At 37.2% G+C, this 23,278-nt stretch overlaps 1 protein-coding gene across 5 annotated transcripts in view; it reads right to left on the bottom strand.

The window, feature by feature from the left end:
* TRAPPC9 (trafficking protein particle complex subunit 9) overlaps positions 1–23,278 on the bottom strand; it is a 520,942-nt gene that overhangs the window by 399,990 nt on the left and 97,674 nt on the right. For all 5 annotated transcript variants that reach the window (XM_050890669.1, XM_050890668.1, XM_050890671.1 and 2 more), the window contains one exon: positions 12,781–12,905. In XM_050890669.1, the coding sequence (XP_050746626.1) occupies positions 12,781–12,905 (125 nt within the window). The remainder of the gene's footprint in view (positions 1–12,780; positions 12,906–23,278) is intronic.

The raw sequence follows: 23,278 nt of genomic DNA, 5'->3' as shown, positions 1-23,278 counted from the left end.
GATGAGATGCATCCGCGGGTCCTGAGGGAACTGGCAGATGAAGTGGTTAAGGCACTATCCATGTTATTTGAGAAGTCGTGGCAGTCCGGGGAAGTTCCCACTGATGGGAAAAGGGGAAACATAACCCCCATTTTTAAAAAGGGAAAAAAGGAAGACCCAGGGAACGACAGGCCAGTCAGTCTCATCTTTGTGCCCGGCAAGATCATGGAGTGGATCCTCCTGGAAACTCTGCTAAGGCACGTGGGAAATAAGGAGGTGACTGGTGACAGCCAACATGGCTTCACTAAGGGCGAATCATGCCTGACAAATTTGGTGGCGTTCTACAATGCGGTTACAGCGTTGGTGGATAAGGGAAAAGCAACTGAGGTCATCTACCTGGACTTGTGCAAAGCATTTGACACTGACTCGCCCATGGCAGGTGAGTTGGAACTAGATGATCTTTAAGGTCCCTTCCAACCCAAACCATTCTATGATTTTATGAATCTATGATAATTACCCATAGGAAACAAGCATTGGGCAAGGGGCAAAATCTAGAAATGGCTTTTGGAAAAAGTATCAAGATGCTGAGCAGAGAAAACCTCATGTTGAATTTCTCCAGCAGTGAAGAATGTGGGATTTCAGACTTTTTTTTTTTTTACCTTCTTAAGAAACAGGATTACATCACCTGTTTCTCACCCTAGTCACAGTAAGGAACATTTGGTGGTTATATTGAAAATATTCCTAATTGTACATCTTGTGCAATCTTGGGCAAGTCATTTACTCATTGTTCTGGACTGTCAGCCACTATATCAAATGGCAGCAATAGTAATAAAATTGTGTATTGCTTGCATTTGTATAGTGTCTAACAAAAAATGTGTGTTTTATGGAATGACTTAATCCTAATAAAGTTACTTGTACAGTACTTGAAATGTACTGCTCAGTTTGCTAGTCATTTTATAAAAAGATGTGACATAACTGAAAGTAAGCTTAAAATTTATATAAACTAGCTACCACCATCAAGTAGAAGCCTCCTTGCTCCTGAGAATCACTTTGTTAAAAAACATGCATTTTAATTACTACTTGTCGTTTGTCTTTTCCTCTTGCTCAGATCTATTTCTGCTAAATCAATAATATGTTTTAAGAGCCCCAGGTTTAAAATTAGCTAGTCATTACGAGTTCTCCACTTTTACAAATGTAATTGCAGAGAATGATATATTATGTTCACTGTACTTAATGGCTACAGACAGTTGATGCACATCCAAGTCACTTAACAGTAATATTTATACAAATACATCATCAAACTACAGATCTCTAAGTCAAGGGACACAGAAAATATTCTAGGCACAAACAACATGCACCAGTGCAAAGGATTAATTTTTCCACAGTAATAGTCATAGTACTTTTCTCTACATCTTCTAACACCAGAGAACAAGATTTTTATTCCATTTAAACACAGTAACATTAGAAATTCAATTTACTGTAAGTTTACACCTACAGAAAATCAGGTCTAGACCAATCAGAGAGAAAAACCTAAGAAATTACACTCTATTTGATCAGAATCTGCAAATGCCTGCACTTTCCCCTCTTCATACAAGAATTTTTTTCATCAGCTGTTTTTCCTTTCTCGCATCATCAGTCACTGCAATATACAGCAAGAACAGCAGTTTAATGACAATGCATAGAAACCAGTTTCACAAAACGGCAAACAAAATATAAGTTATAACTTCGATCTATTTCATGTAACACTACTAAAAACTGCATTTATTTATTTAAGTCTCGCTTTTTTCCCTCTTGTACTAGGATTTTCCTCTCCCCTACTTTTGACAATTTTAGATAATTTTCATTTCCTGGAAATTTAAGGCTTTTAAAGTCAAACTTGTCCTACTCACACTAACAGAGAGTCAGCCTTTGACACCGATCAATGATAAAGTTAGCACAACATTATTGTTAGTACTATACTAAGATATAAACCTGCATTAAAACTTGGGATTTTATGCCTGTTTTCCACTGATAGCAGTAGAAAACCTTAAACAAATAAATAAATAAAACTGGAATTCTCTTAAGCAATCCCTCAGTGACAATATTAGTTCAAACCATCTTACTGAAAAATTGCAAACTATGACGTTTAAAACTTGTTTTACCCCATAAAGAGTAAATGCGGAGCTTGCTGTGACGATTATCCAGTTGTTTCCCTAGGTGAAACGAAGTTGGTAAAGTAGGTTCTGATGCACCCTTTCAAAAATGGCTTGGCAACAATTACAGCTATCACATTCTGTGTTTCCAGTTTCTTCTGCAGAAAACTACCACATTTCACCTACTCTTTTGAAGTCCCCACAGTGATAAATTACCAAACTTCATTCTCTTTCTGATACTCCCGGGCAAGGTAGCTATTAAGAATGCCACTTTTAGCTAAACAGAAGATCTGCAGTCTAAAGATGCTAATTTTTATCAAGATGCTCTTTAACTCCTTTGGCTAGCTGCCCAAAAAACAGAACAAACCTCCAAGTATAACTATGATCTGTGCCTGTGATGGAGAAATCAAGAATATTTCAAGAAGAAAGTTATTTGAAAAATTAAGAAACTGAACTTGCCTGCAGATTGATTTATTCTCAAATTGAGAGAAAAAGAACTGATCTATACATTTTAAAAAGAACAGAATAAAAACTGAGCAATTTTAAACTAATCAAGGATATGCTGCTAAGAAAGTCCTGCATACGGTACATGGCATTTATCTCAGCCTTCAAAAAACCTATTCTTCATTATTTGTCAGTGCACTGGGTCCCTGTGGTTAAAAGACCACAGAAAAAGATTAAATTGATATAATCTATGGAATTTCAAAAAAGTTCCATCAAACATTTGGCAAGAAGAGATCATATGCAGGACAAGCAATATTTAAGCACAAACGTAACATGAGGTTGAAACCAACTTCAGCAGCAAATTTCTCGATCATTACATTTTGAACTTGACCATTTCATAATGTACAAACTAAGTTTTAGTGATCAGCAAAATGCTCCAAAGAGAGGAAAAAGAACCTAAATTACCCTTTCTTATCCATGTCTTCTTCCATATATTCAAAGAGGCTATTGGTATTTGGCTCTAGACAAGAAGTGTAAATAAAAAGTGCTAATAGCAGCAGCTACATAAATGAATACAACTAGGATGGAGACACTTTGCTACCACTACCTAGTAATGAAATTAAAGCCTAAACAGGCATTTTTGGATGTGACGGAAGATGATCAGGATGCTATTCCTGCACAGCATCAAAAGTGGTATTACATTTATGGAGTAACTGTTCCAGTTACCATAATTTGGAGAGCGTGCCTCCTCTCTCACAAACTACTCTCCTGAAGAACACATCATTTTTATCCTAAATGACTGTTTACAAGCCCATTTGGTTAAGTCTATCACATCAGAATGATTTTTTGAGGTAGATCTTTTGTTATTGTTTCAGGGGAAGATTTAGAACAGTAACACAAGATCATTATTAGGATCTAAGTCAAAGGAAATACAATGTTTGTTCACGATGCTGCATGTAAACTTACATTTCTGACTAAGTCACTCAGAAGTTAGAAAAATTATCTCCTCCAGGTAGCAGTTTTCCGGAGCCATAACAAAGTAGTCTCATGTATTTTCAGGGGCAAAACAAGAAGCAAAGAGATACAAAAAAAAAGTAAACAAGACATAAGTAGTATTTATTTGGTATTTACCTACTGTGATTTACCTACTATGTTATCTACTAGGCTCTAAAGTTAAAAACTAACAGATATGAGGATAAGAGTGAAGAGATCTCAGTATGGAGTTATAAATTAAAACCTACAAGGTAAAAAGAGAGGAAATGGAGGAAGAAAAGGGTGAATTAAGCAGTAGATGAAAGGCAGGCTGGAAAATTGCAGATGGAAGGCCCTTAGCATTGCTAAGGCACCTATGGAACTGCACAAGTTCAATTACGGTAGAAAAAAAAATGTTCAACCAAGTTCTTAGAATATTGATTGTATTACAGCACATTTAAAAGGATTGAGATTTGAATATCTAGCTAAAAATGAAAATGCAGCCATGGATTTTACCGAACTTACATGGAACAACTCACAAATGCAAAGCTACTAAACGGAATGTACAGATACTCAATTGAGGACAACTCTGTGTCATACTAAGTAGCAACATGATTTTGAAACATATGAAATAACAGTAGTTTCAGAATGAAATAAAAAGCATGATCCCATCTATTCCTTGTATTCAGGATTTTGCTTTACAGAAAAGAATAAGCCAAATCCATAAAATTACCTTTAATACACTTCCAGCTTTTCTCCAACTGTTTGATGCAAGATATACACTACATTGAAACTCTAATCTTATATTGTGTAACACTTTCTTCTATGCATAGATCTAAAGATTTGAATAAAATTATCTCTGATACTGTTCATTAAATGGCATTACCTTGTCGTGTCAGGAACAGTAACATCTTTAAGGTAGGTTACAGTTAACTGTAGTAAGACAATACCAGTATGACACTCTCTGCATTTAATTTCACACTCACATAGACTGAAATAAAATCTTGATTATGCTTTCAAAAGCACATGAACACCTTCACTGGATCAATTTATGTAGGCACTGGAAAACCTTCTAGCTGATCAGAGCTGCCCTCTCCCTTGGTCTCCCCAGTTCTATTTTCTGGTGCACTTCAGCTTCTGCCACCACGTTTTCCCACCAGAGCAGCTGCCTTCCTCCCAGCCAATTCCACACTTCTGGTTAAGTTAAAATGCTAGAAATTATCATCACAAGTCTAGTAAAAGTGAGCACGGCAAAATTCTATGTTTATCAATACCCACAAATTAAAGGGATGAAAATACTGCACCAATCTTTGTAAGGATGAAGAATGGAAATACATTTGGCCATAAAGTTAATATAATATCCAGAATATCCAGAATTTCTATTATAATTGAAATCTAAATATCAAACACTTGAAAGAGTCTCTACTAACAACAGAACGGAATTCTCTTCCACATTTTCAGGTAAGTCATTCTGGAAGAATCCTTGTGTTGCAGAGTAAGATTTTCTGCACTTAGGGGTAAACCAGATCTTTTAAATCTTACTTACAGCTTTTTTCATAAACATACTTGAGCTCACTCTGTCCAGAACCTGATATGACTGAACATGAGTCAGTTAACAACTGGAAGACATGCAGTCAAAGAAGTATAGCACTATGAATAAAATAAGCACTGTTGAAAGGAAGGGTTTATTAGCTGAAGCATAGCATGATACCCAATATGCTACAGGGCTTCTGATTTAGACCTGGATGACATACTCTCATTTTAGGAGCATGTACAATGAATCAAAATCCACCTGCAGAGGAGATGAAAAAACACTTTAAATTGGACTTTCAGACCAAATCCAAAGTGCAAGCAGGGAGGCTCAGTACCGACAAAAGGCAGTTCATTGCTGTGAATGAAGTCTAATAAGTAGACCAAGTCTTCAGAGGGCTGATCAACCACATTCTTAACTCTTGGTGCTGAAACATTCTCCATTTGGCAGAAGCAATCATGAGGACTACTGCAGCATCTCTTAATTGCCAGAGGATCCACAACACAAGTAGTATAAATGTACACAGATTGAGAAACAAGTAAATAAGGCACCTGAAATAAAGAGTGGTCTTTGCTCTAAACCCCATGTCTGACCTACCTCATCTGTTCTCATTAAGACAGGAAAACTAAATATCCAAGAACTCACAAGAGCAAAATTGAAGTATATATATCCAGAGGTATTCTGAATTTGTGACACTTGACCATGTTGCACATAGCAGTTTACATTCTGCGAGCTCTAGGCTACAGGTGATCTCTGTCCTCTGGAAGAGGTGTTGTGAGGAAATGTATCATCCAATGCAAGCAGAGCATTCAGACAAACATCTCAATTTCTAACTATTCTTAAAATTTCTTACAGAGCTGACTGGACTTTCACCACCCTATTCTAAATGTTTGTTCCAACCCTCTCCTCACTTCAAGTTTCCACCTCAGCAAGTCTTCACATCTTTTCTTTTTCTCCATTACTTTAACCCAGTCACCTTCCCCTCCATTTTTTCCTTCGCCTTCTATACAGCCGATGCCCTCCCACATAAGCCCACTTCAATATTAAGATTTTCTGCTTTCTTGTCATAGTGTCATTATGGAAGTAACGACCTACTGCTGTTCTACTTGTAGAGAGCACTTCTTAGGCATTACCATGATAAACAATCCAAAGTAATTTTCAGACTTCACAGTGATCTCAGGGTAACCTCATCCCCAAATGGGTTCATCTATCGTTACCTTCCAAGTTACAACAACCGCTCAGAGGGAACTCCTTTTGTCTCAAATATTTCCAATGTGACAGCATTAGAACACTTTGAACACAGGTAACAGATATATACGAATGATGTCTGCTGTTGATGCTCACTGACTATATTAATGACTCAAATGTAGTCTGGCAAGCTGATGAAAAACCAGCAGAAATTGTTCGTCTCAAGAGATACTGACATGTCCTAACTATAGCAACAGGATTTTATTGTAGTTGAGTAACAAGGTCAACAATGGCCATGGATGACTCCTTCGGGAAAGAAGCTCTCGTGACTGCAGAGTCTGTTACTGTTCACATAAGCTCTGTTGATTGTGTTGATGTCGACTTTAATTTTTCTTTGTTCATCTTTAGACAAGAGAGAAAGACAGATGAAGCGTGGTTTATATAGTAGATTGTACCTGCTGCAACTACCCTTGATAAGACATTTGTTTGGGTATAAGTAGACTATCATCTCTTGACTGAGTGACAATGAAAAAAGCCTGGAGAAAACCGTGCTTTTGACAGGCAGATAGCAAATCTATCCAAAATTTTTCTATCAACACTATACAAAATTTTTAATGCTTCTTTCATGTCAAATAAAATGGCAAAAATAGGAAGTACTTCAAGTTGTAAAATGTGGTTGAATTGAAATTGCAGCTACTACAGTCATAATACTGAATGTAAAATACCAGATGAGATGAATAAATTGAATTTATTCAAATCCAGGGGGGAGTAGCAAATTTATTTTTCCCATAGCTCTAGAGAATAGCTTTAGTAAAATATTTTCTTCATGTTCTGAAGTACAATCCTCTCTAGGGCACAACAGAGTGTTCATTTCTTGATGGAACAATTCACAGAAGAGGAAGAGGGTTGGTGAGCAGAAATAGTGCTGAATACTCAACTATTTATAGAACTCAAAAATACTGAAAGGAACATGAACAATGCCAAACTGGGCAGGGAAGGAAAGTTAAGAGCGTTTAGACCCAGACTACTCAAAAACTGCAGGCTTTCGTCCAAATCCAGATCATAATCAAATTTTGCCAGGCATGTACCAATGACCAACGATCCAGCCCGCTCTCATTTCTGCAGAACAACTCTACTTTTATTATCCTCTTTATCTCAAGGGAAACTGCAATTCTTGGCCAGAAAGGCAACAAAAACCACCTTGCTGACCTGGCAAAGGTTAATTTGGCTCATGGCTCCAATCTGAGCAGACTTCAGGAAATGTGACTGTCTTTCTGGTAGTTATCTCACAAATGTCAATTAATTATTAAAAAAAAACCAAAAACAAAACCCAAACCAAAACATTATTTTGATAAAAATCAACTTGGGAAGAGAAAGAGCTTTGCTTGGGATTTTTTTCTTTTACAGGCTTGAAAGTTATTAGGGAAACAGAGACAGAGACTTGTGTCTTCCCTTTTTTTTTTTTTTTTTGTCATAAGACTTGACATGTTTAATACTGAAGTAGAACTCAGGGCCACAGAATTTACAAGTGTAGTATTGAATTCCAAAATAGGACAGTATGGAAGTAGAACATCTAACTTGGATTATATGTTTGTGCCTAAGATCTCATTCCTAAATTCACATTTAGCCAACCAAAAAGAAGGCATCTAAATTTCAATTGTGCTCCGTAGATTCAACATCCCCACTAACTTAAGCAGGATTCAGAATTATTTAAAAGTTTAAAAAAAAAAAAAAAATCCAACTTGTTCTGTTTAAGGGCTTAAACTTAGAATAGATGTAAGGCTTACGGGTAAAAGGAGTTTGAGCTTAAAGCATCAACAATATAAGTTTATCTCAATTAACAGCATACTTTCATACTAGAAAAGCAGAGCCTGAGAACTGCATGGAAAAATCCAATTAAGGCCTGCATCTCATTTTAATACACTGCTGACTAAATCAGAAAAGATACACTAAAGACAGCGTATTAAATTAGATTAGCTCTACATTCTGTATTTTAACACTTCCTACGATTTACTGATAGTGCAGGAACAGAGTAGTTCCATGAGATTACTTAAACCTCTCCAGTTTCTGCAGGTCAATCTCTAGAATTACAGCTCATGTTCAGTATGCAGAGGCAAATCCTCCTGAACATATAAGATTCAAAACAAATAAATAGGTCAGCTGAGGCCCTTATAAATTATAAACCAGCCCTCAGTCTGCCATACAACCGGCCAGTAATCTATGTCTATGTTTAACAGCTTAAACCAAGATTTTAAAAAATCCACAATATGCTCTCAAAGTTTTCTTCACCCAATTAAAAGACTTCTCCATTTCAACTCTTGATTTGGTCTTTTGTCCAGTTAGAGTCATGTAGCATTTCTTAATCCCAGATGATTTATTTCAAAGAAACCATGGACATTATGTTGAACTGAGTTATCTTGATGAATAATTTGCCTTCTCACCTTGTGACAAAAAGGAACTATCAATGAATTACCATTACGTGATGGTAATCACTGTGACTTTAAGGACCAAATTTCCACAGATCAGACTGATCTTAAGCCTCAAGTCCATACTATGTGGATGCAGTAAGAGTGTGTTTCTTCCATCACTGAGAAGAACTAGACTAAGCCAAATAATCTCAGCTTCCAAGCATGAAAACCAGTACAGGATTCCCTAGGTTAAAAATAACACATTGTTTGCTAGAGAGTATGATATTTGTTTAAATTTCTCTCTGCAGCTTCTGCATTAAGACATAGAATAGCTGAATATCTAAACACATTGCAGTGTTACTCAAAAAGTAACAGATTCAGCCCTAAAATAGACTATTTCACGTACTAGTATAACCACAGCAATGCAGAGCTAAGCAGGGGCTAACTCACTCTGCCATACAGATGCACCCTAGAACGACTAAGGTTTTTAGACAATGCTTCCCACAACTACTCAATAGTGAACAGTAGAAAAGAGTACATCTGAACATAATATTATACCGTGATATTCTATTCAGCTTGAGGGTATAAGCAAGCTTTATGATGAGGTCATAAAGCAATTTTTATACTGAATTTATAAGATCATTATAACAGTCATTTCCAGAAGCCAGTGACTGGTTTATTAGAAGACAGACTTTAGCAAAATTGAAAACGCAGATTGCAGAGAAGTTCAACTGCAATACTGGCAACATCCAAGACTGAAGCACAAAAATTGTAAGGCAAACAAGTAGGGAGGGAAGGTTTAAGCATTACAACTTACAAATAACCGAACAAGAACATTTCAGAATCAGCAATAAGAGAAGCATTGATTTAGATTAATTGTCATTTGCAAAAATTCAACTTTATTTGAAGACAAGCTTACGCACAGCATGCAGGATTGAAAAATAACTACTACTCCTGAATATTCACAACAGACACCTATTGCTAAATCATGAATGAATGACAGCAGAGCATTTTCACCACACATACAAATTGTTTAAGATCAGTCTTGTTTCTTATCTTAAAAACTCCCACTTGCTTCTTACATTAGTCCTTGTCAAACCACTTTAATTGGTTTGACTATTACAAGATAAACCTTAAAACATAATCAAGCAATCATCCCAAATGGCACTGTGCAGGACACAGGCAATAGCCCACAAGGGCTGATTTGTTCTGTAGCAACAGAGAGAAACTGAAATATCTTTTAAGGAGGTTCTAGGGCACTCAGAAAGATTCATAAATATCAAATATTTTGAGACTTGAGTTCAAGGGAACCTTGGATCATCTCTCTTGTATATATCCCAGCTTGCTACATTTTGGACAACAAGCAAAAGCGTTTGCATTTGACAATGAACATACATTCGTGTAGTCTGAAAGATACCCAGTCTAAAACCAAGCAAGTCAAAACCAAAAATACAGCAAATTCCTCAGAACCCAGCCAAGAAAACTGGGCCAGGACACATTCTAATTATATCTTCAAATGGTTAATTGACTCAATTATTTACAATAACTGCCTGATAGTTTATTCGGAATTTGTCTAGCTTTTATTTTAAGCTATCGGTGGTTCTTAAGTTTCTTCCTACCAAAGAGCACTGTCAAAGTAGAGAGAAGTCACAAACAGAAATAAACAGACAGTATGAAACAGAAGGAGTAGACAGCAGGGGAAAAAGCTGGATATAATACCTTATCACAGAATGACTAGCAGTCAGATGTAAAGTAGTCATCTACACAGACAAATGCAATCTCCAGTTGTGACAGATAATTTCTTCTGGTCATTTGTCCAGTACCAACTATGTATGTTCATATACATAGAGACTTAATTATGTGGATAGTCTGGTGAATTGAAAAATATTTCTAAGATATTCTAAATAGTTCTGAACTTCATAAGCATTTTTAATCCAGGTAGATCAAATGATTGGTTTATAGTAGTTAAATTGGGACAAACTGGGATAAGATTTTATTTATGAGTATATTAACACAGCAAATAGAAATGGAAGGTATAGAAATGGACATTTGTTAAAATGGAATGAGCCATGACAGTAAATCACCCTACAGATGGTGATACCTTACTGTGGTTTTCTCTCTCCTCATCTACAACAGACCAATCTTATAAATATTGGAAAAATATAAGTCATATTTTTCCTATCACAGATGTTGTCTGCAAATACATGATCAGAATGCTAATAATTTAAGTAATTAGAAATACAATTTTGTGGATTTCCTCCAGAGCTTTATCCTGTTGGCTATTTTAACATCCTGATTTTTATTTTTCCCCCTCTATAAATCACCTCTTCTAAACATTACAAAAAGTGCAAGGTCAGTGATTAAGCCTGTTTTAGAATAGATGTTAACACAGTAAATTGTTAATTTGGGGCATGCTATGGGACCTGTACAGCAGTCATACAAATCAGGCTCAATACACCTATAAATTTACTGAGCAAGGAACCCCTCGACGCCATTGGAATGTGTATTCTCTACTGAATATAGTTCTGATCACCTGCCAGGTCCTTCCATCACAAAATACCAATTAATTAAATCAAAATTCATTCCATAAACCTAACAACAGAATCAAGCATGTGCATTCCTACCAGACCATTTCACTATACACTGTTAAAAACAAAGTTCTTGCTTTACAGCTCTCCAACATCCTTGTAATACCATCATATAGATCGTTGTGAACCTGCAGCTTCTTGGTTGCCAGGACAACTGGCTGACAAGCAAAAAGTGCACCAAAAGGGTTTTTCCATATATTTGGTGCAAAGAAATTCTGCATTTCCAGATTTTTAGTCCAATTTCGAAATAACATTCCCCTTGCTTCCATAAGTCAGAATTGTCTATAGGTCAGACATTCTACACAAAGTTCTAAACTTAAAAATTAATACTGGACATTTTACCCACTTAAATATCAAATTGTTTCCTCAATTATGCTGATTTATATTTATGAGCAATTGGGAAATACTTTGCTATGTCATAAAATACAAAGAAAGGCTTTACTAATTTTTTGTCACGTTTCATATGCTGTCATCATCCTTTTTGTACTGCAGAATCAAATGATGATGAATTAGCAGTACTAATGGTCCAAAAGAAACCTACTTAAAAACTAATAGCTTCACCTGTTTATTGATCAAATAGAATTGTAAACAACTTCACTGGGAAGAAAGCAAATCCACATGCAAAGTGAGTTACCGAGAAAAGCAAAGCCTATGTTTGCTTCTCAGCCAAAGACATGCTGAGCCAAATATTGCAGTGTACACCACTCAATCTAAATTCTGACTGAAAGAATTAATGCAGAACACAGATCCATGTAGGAAATGTATCAACTGCTACAAGGCATACAAAACATTCACCAAAGCTATGGAAGAGACCAATGAAGTGCTACTACAGTGCATTTTTTACAATCTTTGTTATTTTCATCTTAAATTATATCTTCTGCAAATCTGGCCAGTATGAAGCTGTTCTTATTTCACCGCTCAAAACAAGAAGTTTACATCTTCAACACATAAGATCTTCAACAGAAAAACAAACAGTAGCTTACTCCAGGGAAGACTCTCTCTCAGTAAGCACAGTGCAGCTTCTACCTACACAATTGGTCTTTCATCCTGCTACTTTTATTTACTTTTCTTTTGGCTCTCTTAACTATTCTGTTTTATGACTTATATGAACACCTCTAAAAGGCTTACTACTGGAAGTGTGAAGATAAGATTTTGATCCCAAAAAGTTTAGAAGGTAGAAATCCTTCCGTAGATTCTAATATAAGAAAACCAAGAATTCATACAGAAGCACCTTCCTACAGAGTATATAGCGTAAGAAAGCAACGTGAAGTGAAGAACTGACAGTTCCTTGAGTATATCGTCCTGATAACCAGCTCTTTACAATTTCTACTGTTAGCCTGATCTTGTTTCACCTTTTTGTTTGTTTGTTCTAATGTAACAATCCAAACACAGAACATCAAGCTGTTCTAAAAAAAAAAAAAAAACCAAAGGGAAATATTTATGAGACAAAGAAACCTTTATTTTTTAATCACACAACAAACCATAGCACAGTACAATGAAAACCACATCTTTTACTTATTTTGATGTCACTTACTTACCTTCACATGACTGAAGTCACCAACTTTGCTGCTTTCTTGTGGATTAATAGGTTTAGTCTCTACTCTTGGTTTGACAACCTGCCGAAAAGGACTGGAGAGTGGAAGTCCACTAACACTGATTCCATCTAGAAACAGAATAAATGAAATTACTTTTGCTTGTTTAATGTTATGTTTTACTCCAACGAATCTGTATCTGTATTATCAAAGGGAGAGAAAATACACAAAAAGAAATATTAACTTTTTATACAAAAAGGCAAAACAAAAAGGTAAAGATTACTTCGCTATATTTTTTTCTAGAAGCCAAAAAAAACCCAAACAGGAATACACCTAAAACTCAGCGAAGGTCACAGGAAAGGAAGGTAACTGCATTTGAAATATCACCACAGAGATGTCAGAGTTAATAATATTAAATTAGTTTTAATATTTACAATATTAGAAAAGAACAAAAGAGAAAATTTTCTGCTTTTCCATGATAGTCACCCTATCAACTGCGTAATATCTTTAAACTAACTTCCAGTATGAGGCCTGAGGATTCCTTTTTCAACTATATACCGTGGAAAAGAATAGAAAATAGAGAAGTCATGTTTTGTACCATCTACTGATGTAAAAATATATAAAATATTTGTCATGTATAACAAGGACAGAATGGAAACTAATTGTAATAGTCAACAAAAAACTTAACAGAAATGGATATCCTTAGAGGAATGTCCTCAGTTTGGTATTTACTAGCAGTCTGTGTACTGGCATATAATATAGCAATAAAAGACAATATGACAACTTAGTAGTATTTTTTATTGCTGACAAGCTTGTATAACTTGAAGGTAAATAAATACACTGCAGCATATTTGGGTTTCGCAACCTACCAAAGCTACATTCTAAGCACAAACCATTAAAACGTGTGAAAACTACTGTTAAATCAAAAAGTCAGAAGAATAAGAAAATTAAAATAATGAAGTTTTAACATACATTAAAACTAGATTCACAATGTATTATTAACAATTCATTATTATTTAGATTTACACCCAAAGTCCAAAGAAGAGCAGGATTTTGTTCATTTATGTTGCGCAGAGCAACTGCAATCCACAAACACCAATTAAATACAAGCAAAATCTCATATATCGCAGCAGACACATATATCTAAACATACGGGAAACACCAAGTTATTACACAAAACCCAAACATATTTCCTTTTTGGAAATTGCTCCTATCAAATTATATTTGCTAATATCACATTCCAATTCCATGGATGACCTCCAATCTGGACCTGTTGAGGATACATTCCTCAAAAGAAGAAACCAGAAGAATAAGATGGAGCATGAAATGGTTATGCTTCATTAAAACCCAACTTCACAAGTATCCAAATAAGAAAACAAAGGGCATATTCCCATACTCCTTTACTTTCAATTTCCTTCACTAACTAACTAGCTTTAAAATGCACCTTAGTTCAGCCTTAAAGATACAACATTATGATAAACATCAGATTTGAAGATGCTGATTCAGAAGGCTTACTAGTCAAAAAAAACTTAAGTGTTTTTAATTTACAATTAACATATATTAAAAAAAATTAAGCGAAAAGAAAGATTACTATTTCTCAGGAAATTAGTATTTCCATCACCAACTGTCATCAACATCATCTGCTTCCTAAAAGGTCAATAACCTTTACAGATTACAGCAAAAGATGTATTCACATACACTGATGTACTTCATGTGGGCAAAGCCTGACTTGATACTGTACATTTGTACTGGTTTTGGCTGGGATAGAGTTATTTTCTTCATAGTAGCTGGTATGGGGCTGTGTTTTGGATTTGTGCTGGAAACAGTATTGGTAACACAGGGATGTTTTCATTATTGCTGAGCAGTGCTTACACAGAGTCAAGGCCTTCGCTGCTCCTCACCCCACCCCACCAGCGAGTAGGCTGGGAGTGCACAAGAAGCTGGGAGGGGACACAGCCGGGACAGCTGACCCCAACTGACCAAAGGGATATTCCATACCATAGGACGTCATGCTCAGCATAGAAAGCTGGGGAGGGGAGGTTGGCAGGGGGGTCGCTGCTCGGGGACAGGCTGGGCATCGGTCAGTTGGTGGTGAGCAATTGTTTTCATTTGCATCACTTGTCTTTCTTGGGGTTTATTTTCCTCTCTGTTTTTTTTTTTTTTCCTTTTCCTTACATTTTTTTTTAAATTCTCATTATTATTATTTCTTTTTTTAATTATTAAACTGTTTTTACCTCAACCCACAAGTTTCTTTCTCACTTTTACCCTTCCAATTCTTCCCCCATCCCACTGGGGGCCGGGGGGAGTGAGTGAGCAGCTGTGTGGTGCATAGTTGCCAGTTGCAGTTAAACCATGACATTCTCAAGGTTTCCACTGACTCCTGCAGAGGATTGTCGGAAGCTGAGTGAAGATGTTCAAAATGCCATTCTTGCAGTTGCCACAGTGTACTACTGACTGCCCAAGGGCCAAGGTACTACTCTTCGGAAGATGGTATGAGATGCTACCAGTGAAGTAGTGGAAGGAATGATCCAACTCACAGAAACAAATCTCAGTGCGTTAAAGGAAGGGAATTTTAAGGAAGGGAAATTTAAAGGAAGGGAAAATTATTTTGATGGTTCTGGTGATCTTCAAACAGAAGCAAAAGAACTAGTAGCTAAATCAAATATGTATCAATTTTTGTGTGGAGTGCATGAAAAATTACCTTTTCCCCCCTCAATTCACAGCACAAATTGTCACACTTATGTTTAATGTTCATTAGATATAAGTCTTTGTGCAACAATTAGGATGGACTTTGCCACACCTTGTGTTTTGGTGCATAGTTTTGAAGCAAATCTCATCATCAATCCCCACTTACTTGGGTTTGCAGAGCAATTTCAGTGCATGCAAACTAAATTCTCTTCGGAGTAAACAAACCAAAATCAAAGACTTCAATCCCAGAGTACAAGTAATGTACTCCAACCCCTAATGGGGTTGGAGTCTGAACCAACAAGCAGCCCTTCAGACAAATTTGCATCACACATGTGGAGGGGATATTTTATCCAGAGGGCCAGAGTAAGTCTGGCCTCAGGTAAAATACCTGAATCACACCACAGTGTAATGTAAGAGCTTTAGCACCAAGTGCTTCTACCTACCAATCTATTCCTAGTGCATCATCTTAATGTAGATACAGCCTTTACTCACTAAAGCCAGCAATTCTAAATAAGGAATTATAGCGAGATAACCCAGCAGTATAAGAATAGAAAAAAGCTGTGTGTGATCAGACATTATATACTGCACATTTAAGACCAGGCATTTAGAGTTTCGTTAGATGCACGATCCAAATATAACACAGCCCCTAATGAATTTTGACAACCACACAACTTGCAGTCTACCTAAATTAATCAGCGTTGCCAGCCATCTGATGGAACTACTCTTTGCCAGTCAGATTACAGTTTCCAGCCACCTTCAGACAGCCAGCACAGATCAAGCATTCCTCAATGGACAGTCTGAAAGAATTTAAAAGCGAAAGACTAATGCTGTATTTTCCAGTGTTATATCTTTGCTCAAGCATACTGCCAAAGCATTGAATATCCTGTTGTATCAGTTACTGGGGGAGAGCAGGACAGGCAGGTCAGAACACCCTGCCTGTGCAATGCAGCTTTACTAAGAATTAGTCAAAACTTACTGTGCATAAATTTGTTTATCCATGTGCAAACACTGCTTTGGACTGTTCGGGAGCAAATTTTTTAGTAAGTTACTGTTAAGGGACAGATATTAAAGTGACTCGCATAGGTTATCAAAGTAAGAGAAATACATGATGTAATATCTGTTCCATCTTTTAGATGGCATCATAGATTAGAACAAAAAAGATAAGGCATCATGACATCTTAAATTCAAGCAACAGTAGTTCCAGTTACACCTCCCAAAGGTTTGTATTTTGATTATTAGCTTGTATGATAATCCATGCATTTTCATGGAATGGTCTGAGTTGGAAGGGACTTTTAGAAATCATCTAGGCCAAACCTCATTTCAACTTTTTTCACCTTCACTGTTGTTCTTTTCCAGGTTAGCTAGTTAATGACTTATACATTAAAACAAAAAAAACAAAAAACAAAAAAACCCCCACCAAAACAAACAAACAAAAAAACAATTAAAAAAAAAAACAACCCTGAGAAAAACCAGAGCATGAAGGGAATGTGTCCACATTGCACTACTTTGAAACGTATGCAGCATTAGCCTGGTTTTCCTCATTGTTAGAATTCTTCTTTTAATCTCTATGAAAATTGAAATTACAAGTTTTTATTAATATTGAATATTAAAACGTATTTGTTCCATGTGGGTCCACTGCAGAAAAATCAATCAGCAGCATCTAACTGACAAAAAAATCAGGAGGGGCAAGTCTGAATAGGGTAGCTACAAATGGGAAGACAATCATATGAGTTATTATACGACTATCCAGGAAAACTGGAAAACACATCAGCTAAACTTAGTAGTTTTTATTAATATTCAACTAAAATTAAGAAAGCCTTTTCTCTTATAACGTAACTACATTAAATCATGCACTAAGCTAGCCCATGAAGACCAGGGAAAAGGAAGGGAGATGACAGCACAACAGAATTTTGTATGGACTAGTAGGTATTTTATTTCCAACTTGCACAAGAAATAACAAGGTATTAAACCACTCCTAGACCAACTCTTAGCAACTCTTAAAAGCCAACTGATATTAAAGCAAACATACTTATTAGCCTAAGATGTGAGGCAACAATACACTAAAAAGTTCAAGACAGCTTGCCAACAAAACTGATCATAAATATAATTGATCGCAGGCTTTGAAATCTACTTTTTGAATGAAAATAAAAAGTTTTACCTGAGGAAAAATATTATTTTGAAACTGATGAATGATTTTCACCAGTTCTATATTTAGAACAAAAGTTGACACTGATTGGTGCATAAAATTGCAAAGAAAAACATAAAAAGAACCAAGCATTAAAAATTGCATGGCATTAGTCAGATTTTCCATTTTATATAATGCACAAGTTTTCCCTTCTTTGAGAAAGGAATAGATAATACCTAAAACAACATCATGGACATAAAACTAATGCCTTTCTTAATTGTTTTATCTTTTCAAACCCCATTCTATTTTCATTTTCTTAGGCAAAAAAAAAAAAAAAAAAAGACAAAGGTTAGTTTAAACATTTTCTCTGGGGAAGAGGGGATTTTTTAATGTCTAAATTGTACCTGCAAAAGGAGGTATGATAGCAAAGGAAACATCGATTCTGCTTCAGGCTAAGAGGAAAGTCTAAGGTAACCACTGTAGTGGTCGAACTTTCTGTTTCAAGTCTGTGGCACTCAAACTTGGCATATAACACAGAGCCTGGTGCCAGGCACTGTGTTATACTTCAAAGGACTCACTCCTTCACAACTCTGACTGTGCAAGAGGACAAAAAAAAAAAAAAAAGAAAAGTTCTGCTGCTAGCAATTGTTTTTTAATTATTTAGCTTTTTTTGTTCTTTGACCAGGCAGCAAAGTCAGTTGGACATTGTCCAGCTTCTCTGCAATTCATTAAACAGTCACCACAGAATGGGGAAACACATTCTGTTAAAAGCCCTGGTAGGTTGCAGAACTTAATGATGGCAGAAGAAAACAGGTAATTGTAAAATTTAGACCATCAATGAAGCAGTTCACCAGAAGTTTTAAATTACTTGATATTTATATTTTTTGAAATTTCATACATTTTATTTTCTCTCATGAAGTTTAGAGATACAAAGATGCTAAATCCTCCACAGTTTTCTTTCGTCAACCCATACTGCCAAACGGCTTGAGCAGCCTTTCATTATAAAAAGAACAACTGTCTTTCTACTCTGTCCAGAAACCTTCCTAATTTCTAGAATCCACATTGAATATTTCCATGGTAACAGCACATGACCAACAGTTCTTCCATGGTAACTGCAAAAACACAGCTTGCCTTTCCAACATCGCAGTCGCTGCTGTCACAACAGAGCAAAATCTCTTACCGGCATTTCCTCTCCCCTCTCAAATGTTAAGTAAATTGTCAATTTATCTTCATTAGCCACTTTCACAGCATGCTGCACAGAAGAATCCCACACAATTTCGTATTTGAATGAGGGAAAGTTGACTACGGGATTTAAACCTGTAGATTTACAACCCAATGACTAAGCACTGAAGAAAGAGCTGGCATGGGACAGCTTCCATCCTGTTCTAAACCACAGCTCCTTTGTAATGCTGCATTGTACAATGATCACTGGCTTGATCCAGGTGACAAAAATATATATACTTTTCAACAGACACATCACAACTAGAGTGGTCTCAAACTCTGTCACAAGGAAACCCTTAAATAACCTTAGCACTGAAGCCAGGACACCACAGAAGTTTGTTTGTATTCCAAGGCAGTCTACAGGTAACTGGCAATACGATGTCACATGAGATGCAAAACAGCGTAAGATTTTAGGTTGAACTGCTTCTTCTCTGCAGAAGAAATACTTATAATCCAACAGCAGTACAAACCTGCTTATTGCTGTTTTCTAAAGACACATGAAATGTACTTAATATTATATATTGGGTGTCTGTGCCTCAGTGTTGGCAGCAGGGGCTGCAGGGCGGCCTCTCTGAGGAGAGGCCAGGGCTGCCCCATGCCGGACACAGCCAGTTCCAGCCGGCTCCAGCGGCCCCACTGCAGGACACAGCCCAGCCCCTCAGCCAAGCTGGGGGCGCCTGGGGGAAACCAGGTTTCAGCAAGGGCCAAAGGCGGCACAGGCAGAGGAGGAGGAAGGCAAGGAGGGAGCAGCAGCAGAGGGAGCCCGAGGGCGGAGGAGGAGGAGGGCAGGAGGTGGTGCAGGCCCGGAGCAGGGATCCCCTGCAGCCCTGGAGAGAGCCCGCTGGAGCAGAGACCCACCCTGCAGCCCGGGGAGGGCCCCACGCCGCAGCAGGGGGATCTTTCCTGCAGGAGCTGCGGCAGTGGAGAGCCCAGGCGGGAGCAGGTTGTCCCTGAAGGACTGCAGCCCGGGGCAGGGCCCGCGCTGGAGCAGGGAGACGTGTGAGGAGGGAGGAGCGGCCGAGAGGGGCTGGGATGGACGGAGCGCAACCCCCATCCCCAACCCCTGCGCCCCTCGCGGGGAGAGGAGTCGGGAGTGAAGGGGTGAAGCTGGGACTGGGGAAAGGTATGGGGGGAAGGTGTTGTCTTAGTGTTTGTCTTTTTGTTTCTTACCACACAGCTCGATTTTATTTGGCAGTAAATTATATAATTTTCCACAAGTCAAGTCTGTGTTGCCCGTGACAGCAACTGATAAGTGATCTCCCTGTCTTTATCTTGATCCATGAGCTTTCTCATCCTATTTTCTCACCCTGTCCTGTTTAAGATGGGGAGTGAGCAAGCGGCTGCGGGTGGGGCATTTGGCCCTTAGTCAAGGTTAACCGCCACATATTAAAAAATACAAAAACATTATAGTAACTTCTTTCTTACATGAGTGTTTTAACATTATGAAATAATAACCCAAGAGATATGTCAAAGTTTTTGGAAAGTACACAACTTGAGCATAAAATATGAAAACTAAATGCCCCCTCAACCCATTTGTTTATTTTGTCAATCCATTGCCCGATAGAAATTTCAAAACAAAAAGCCTCTTGGTAGGCAACCTCTCCTAAGAATACTGTAACAGTTTTAAAGTACTTTCAGCATGCAGAAAAAAGAGAAAAAAAACTCAGGAGAGAGAGAGTATGCTCGCCAAACCAGAATATGCCTTTTTTTCCCTAGAAAAAAAGAACAATCTTGTATTCTGCTGAAAGTAGGCAGAATTCTAGAAACCTGCTGTCTGCAGCAACAAAGAGGGGAATAACACAAGAGTAGATAGAGTTTCAGGCAATATAATCCACTTCACCCTTCACACTACAGGTGGGCATTAAGATGCAGTTCCTTCCCTCTCTCAAAAACATGCTTAAGACTATCACACAAGAGACCATAGTTAGCAGTACTCCAGGCAAAGCTACTAGGAATGCATCAACTCTCTGGCTCCCAGGAGCAGGGCAGAGACGACACGTAGCAGACTAAGCACTTCGCTGAGACTCCCTTACATTTGAAGTGGATGGTACTAATAATTAACAACAGCAAATGCAGTATAAGTAAGGCTTCCTTCCTGAGGTTGGTGAACTAACGGAACTAGAATCGGAAGTTAAATTTAGAATAAGGGTAAATACAACAAAAGGGAGCAAATGAAGAGTGAAGAAATTCATAATCAAAGACTAGAGATTATTTATACACACTACATTAGATGCTAAAATAAAGTGCCTTAGCAAGGAAATAGCGTAACAGGATGACAGGTCAATTAGCCTGTATATGCCAATAATAAATGTACTGCGATTTGCCTCATGTCTGTCTTACCTATTTACATTGTAAAGATCTGGGGCCTGAAATACCTCTTACTACATGTTTGTATAGCGGCTGGTACAACTGATACAGGCTAAGGTCCTATGGCACTTATATACTGTTAAAAAAAAACCCCCACCCTTTATCAGTCAAATTATAAGATAAGATTATTTATCTAGATTAAAAGGCAGTTGGAAGAGAAAAAGGCACCTTATCTTCTGTAAGCACTAAAGCTGGAATTCAAGAAGAACTCTGTAAGAAAATTTCTCAAAAAATTAAGAATATTTTTGAACTACCATGGTGATGAATTTATGGAGGACACAGAAGCATTTGTAGTTAAAAAAAAAAAACCACCACACAACTCATTTACTCAGATTAACAGTGCAACCAAAATGAAAACTGACATCTTCAAACTGCAGAGACAAAAAACTTCTTAGAAATGAAGTCACTTTGAAAAAATGTTCTGAATGATTAAACATAATAAAGGCAACCAAGCATAGTAACATGTAAATGATCATACTGAAATATCTCTGAGGACTTCCGTCATCATCATCAGTAATACAATTATTGTAATAGAGTCCTCTAGGCTACTTAGTTTTTCAGAAGACCTGTCAAGACTACATTTAATTTCAAAGGCAGGTATCTTTCTAACAAAAAAATATATTGTCTATATGCTATATAAGTGTAGGAACATTTATAAGTAGATAAAATCTAGCCATTTAAGCAGAAAAGCAACAAAGTGAGTATGAAACAGGCAATGGTCTTGCATACCAATATTAAAAAACATTCAAGATCGCTGCTTTTGGAAATATGCTATTATTTCTCTGCAACTTTTTCCTCCTGCAGAGAAGGGAAGGAGAGACTTAAGGCATAGATTTGCTTCTTTCTTAGCATGAAATTAATTAGTTCCTTTGATGAGTTTATGAATTTAAATATTCTCGCATCTGTCTTTATGCTCCCTATACACAGAATGAATGAACACTAACATTTTCCATAATGAAGTACTCACTGTAGATTAATTCATTAACTTTGCAAAACATTATCCCCATGTAACAGAAGCTTTTTTAAAAGACTGCTTCCCACTAACAAGTTACCATGTATAATGCAATCCAGAAAGAGCAGCTATTGTTCTTTTCCCATTTAGCGTCAGGGAAATACTGGATTTCAGAAATTAAAGTATAATGACTGGGAAGGAGAATTGATTATGCTCATAATGTGAGCATCCCGCTGACCTCTTTGATTTAACAGGTGACAGAGACCTTACTGCTTAAGCTCAAGCCTGGCTGTACCAAGCCGATAGAGTGCTTCCTCCTGTCTTACCTAGTGCAACAACCTTAGAATCAAATTCAACACACACACTGACTTTCCTGAACAGAGAACCAAGAACGTATGTAGAAGGAACCCTGAACCACCCACTTGAGGGACAGGAGATCCAAAACCTCATTAGCATTTGCAGCAAACACATCTCCTACAGGGAACCCCTGAATCTTGGTCAGCTGCCTTCAAGACAGAAGCCTGGTCGTCTTAATCATAATTAACAAAGTGTCTCTAGAACACCTGCCCAGCTGTTCAAAGCATTTGCAAAGTAATTAATTCCAAAGATAATAAACCAAGGCAATCTAGATTGTGACAAGAACCTTAAATGACGTGCCTTAATGGGACGCGCATTCTTCTGCTATGTTATTAGGCTGTATTTGCATAAACCCAGTTCCCAGCATGGAAGCCTATACAACACAAACAGAATGGCATGTTCCTGACATCACAGCTAGGACCTTACAAAACTTAATGACCGGGCAATAAAATGTCAAATGAAATTCAGTATAAATAAATGGGAAAAAACAACCCTAAACTTATATGTGAAGTAAGAGGCTCTCAGCATACCATTACTGTTCAGGAGCAAGATCCTGGAGCTATGGTTCACAGATTCATGAATCTACGAACCTAATGTTCAGCAGCAGTCAAAAAAGCAAATGACAAATTGTGCATTATTGCATTATTATAAGGAAAGTAATATAAAACAAAATAAGGGCATCGTTAGGTCACTGCAGAAATACACAGATCGCCTTTCGAATAGTGTGTACAGCCTACCGCAAACAGAGAACTGAAAGGGTTCAAAAGGGACAACAAGGCTGATCAATGTATGGA

This window comes from Gymnogyps californianus, chromosome 2 (assembly GCF_018139145.2).
Source record: "Gymnogyps californianus isolate 813 chromosome 2, ASM1813914v2, whole genome shotgun sequence".
Lineage (NCBI taxonomy): Eukaryota > Metazoa > Chordata > Aves > Accipitriformes > Cathartidae > Gymnogyps > Gymnogyps californianus.
The sequence above is the reverse complement of the archived record's forward strand: the minus strand, read 5'-3'. Positions and strand labels throughout refer to the sequence as shown.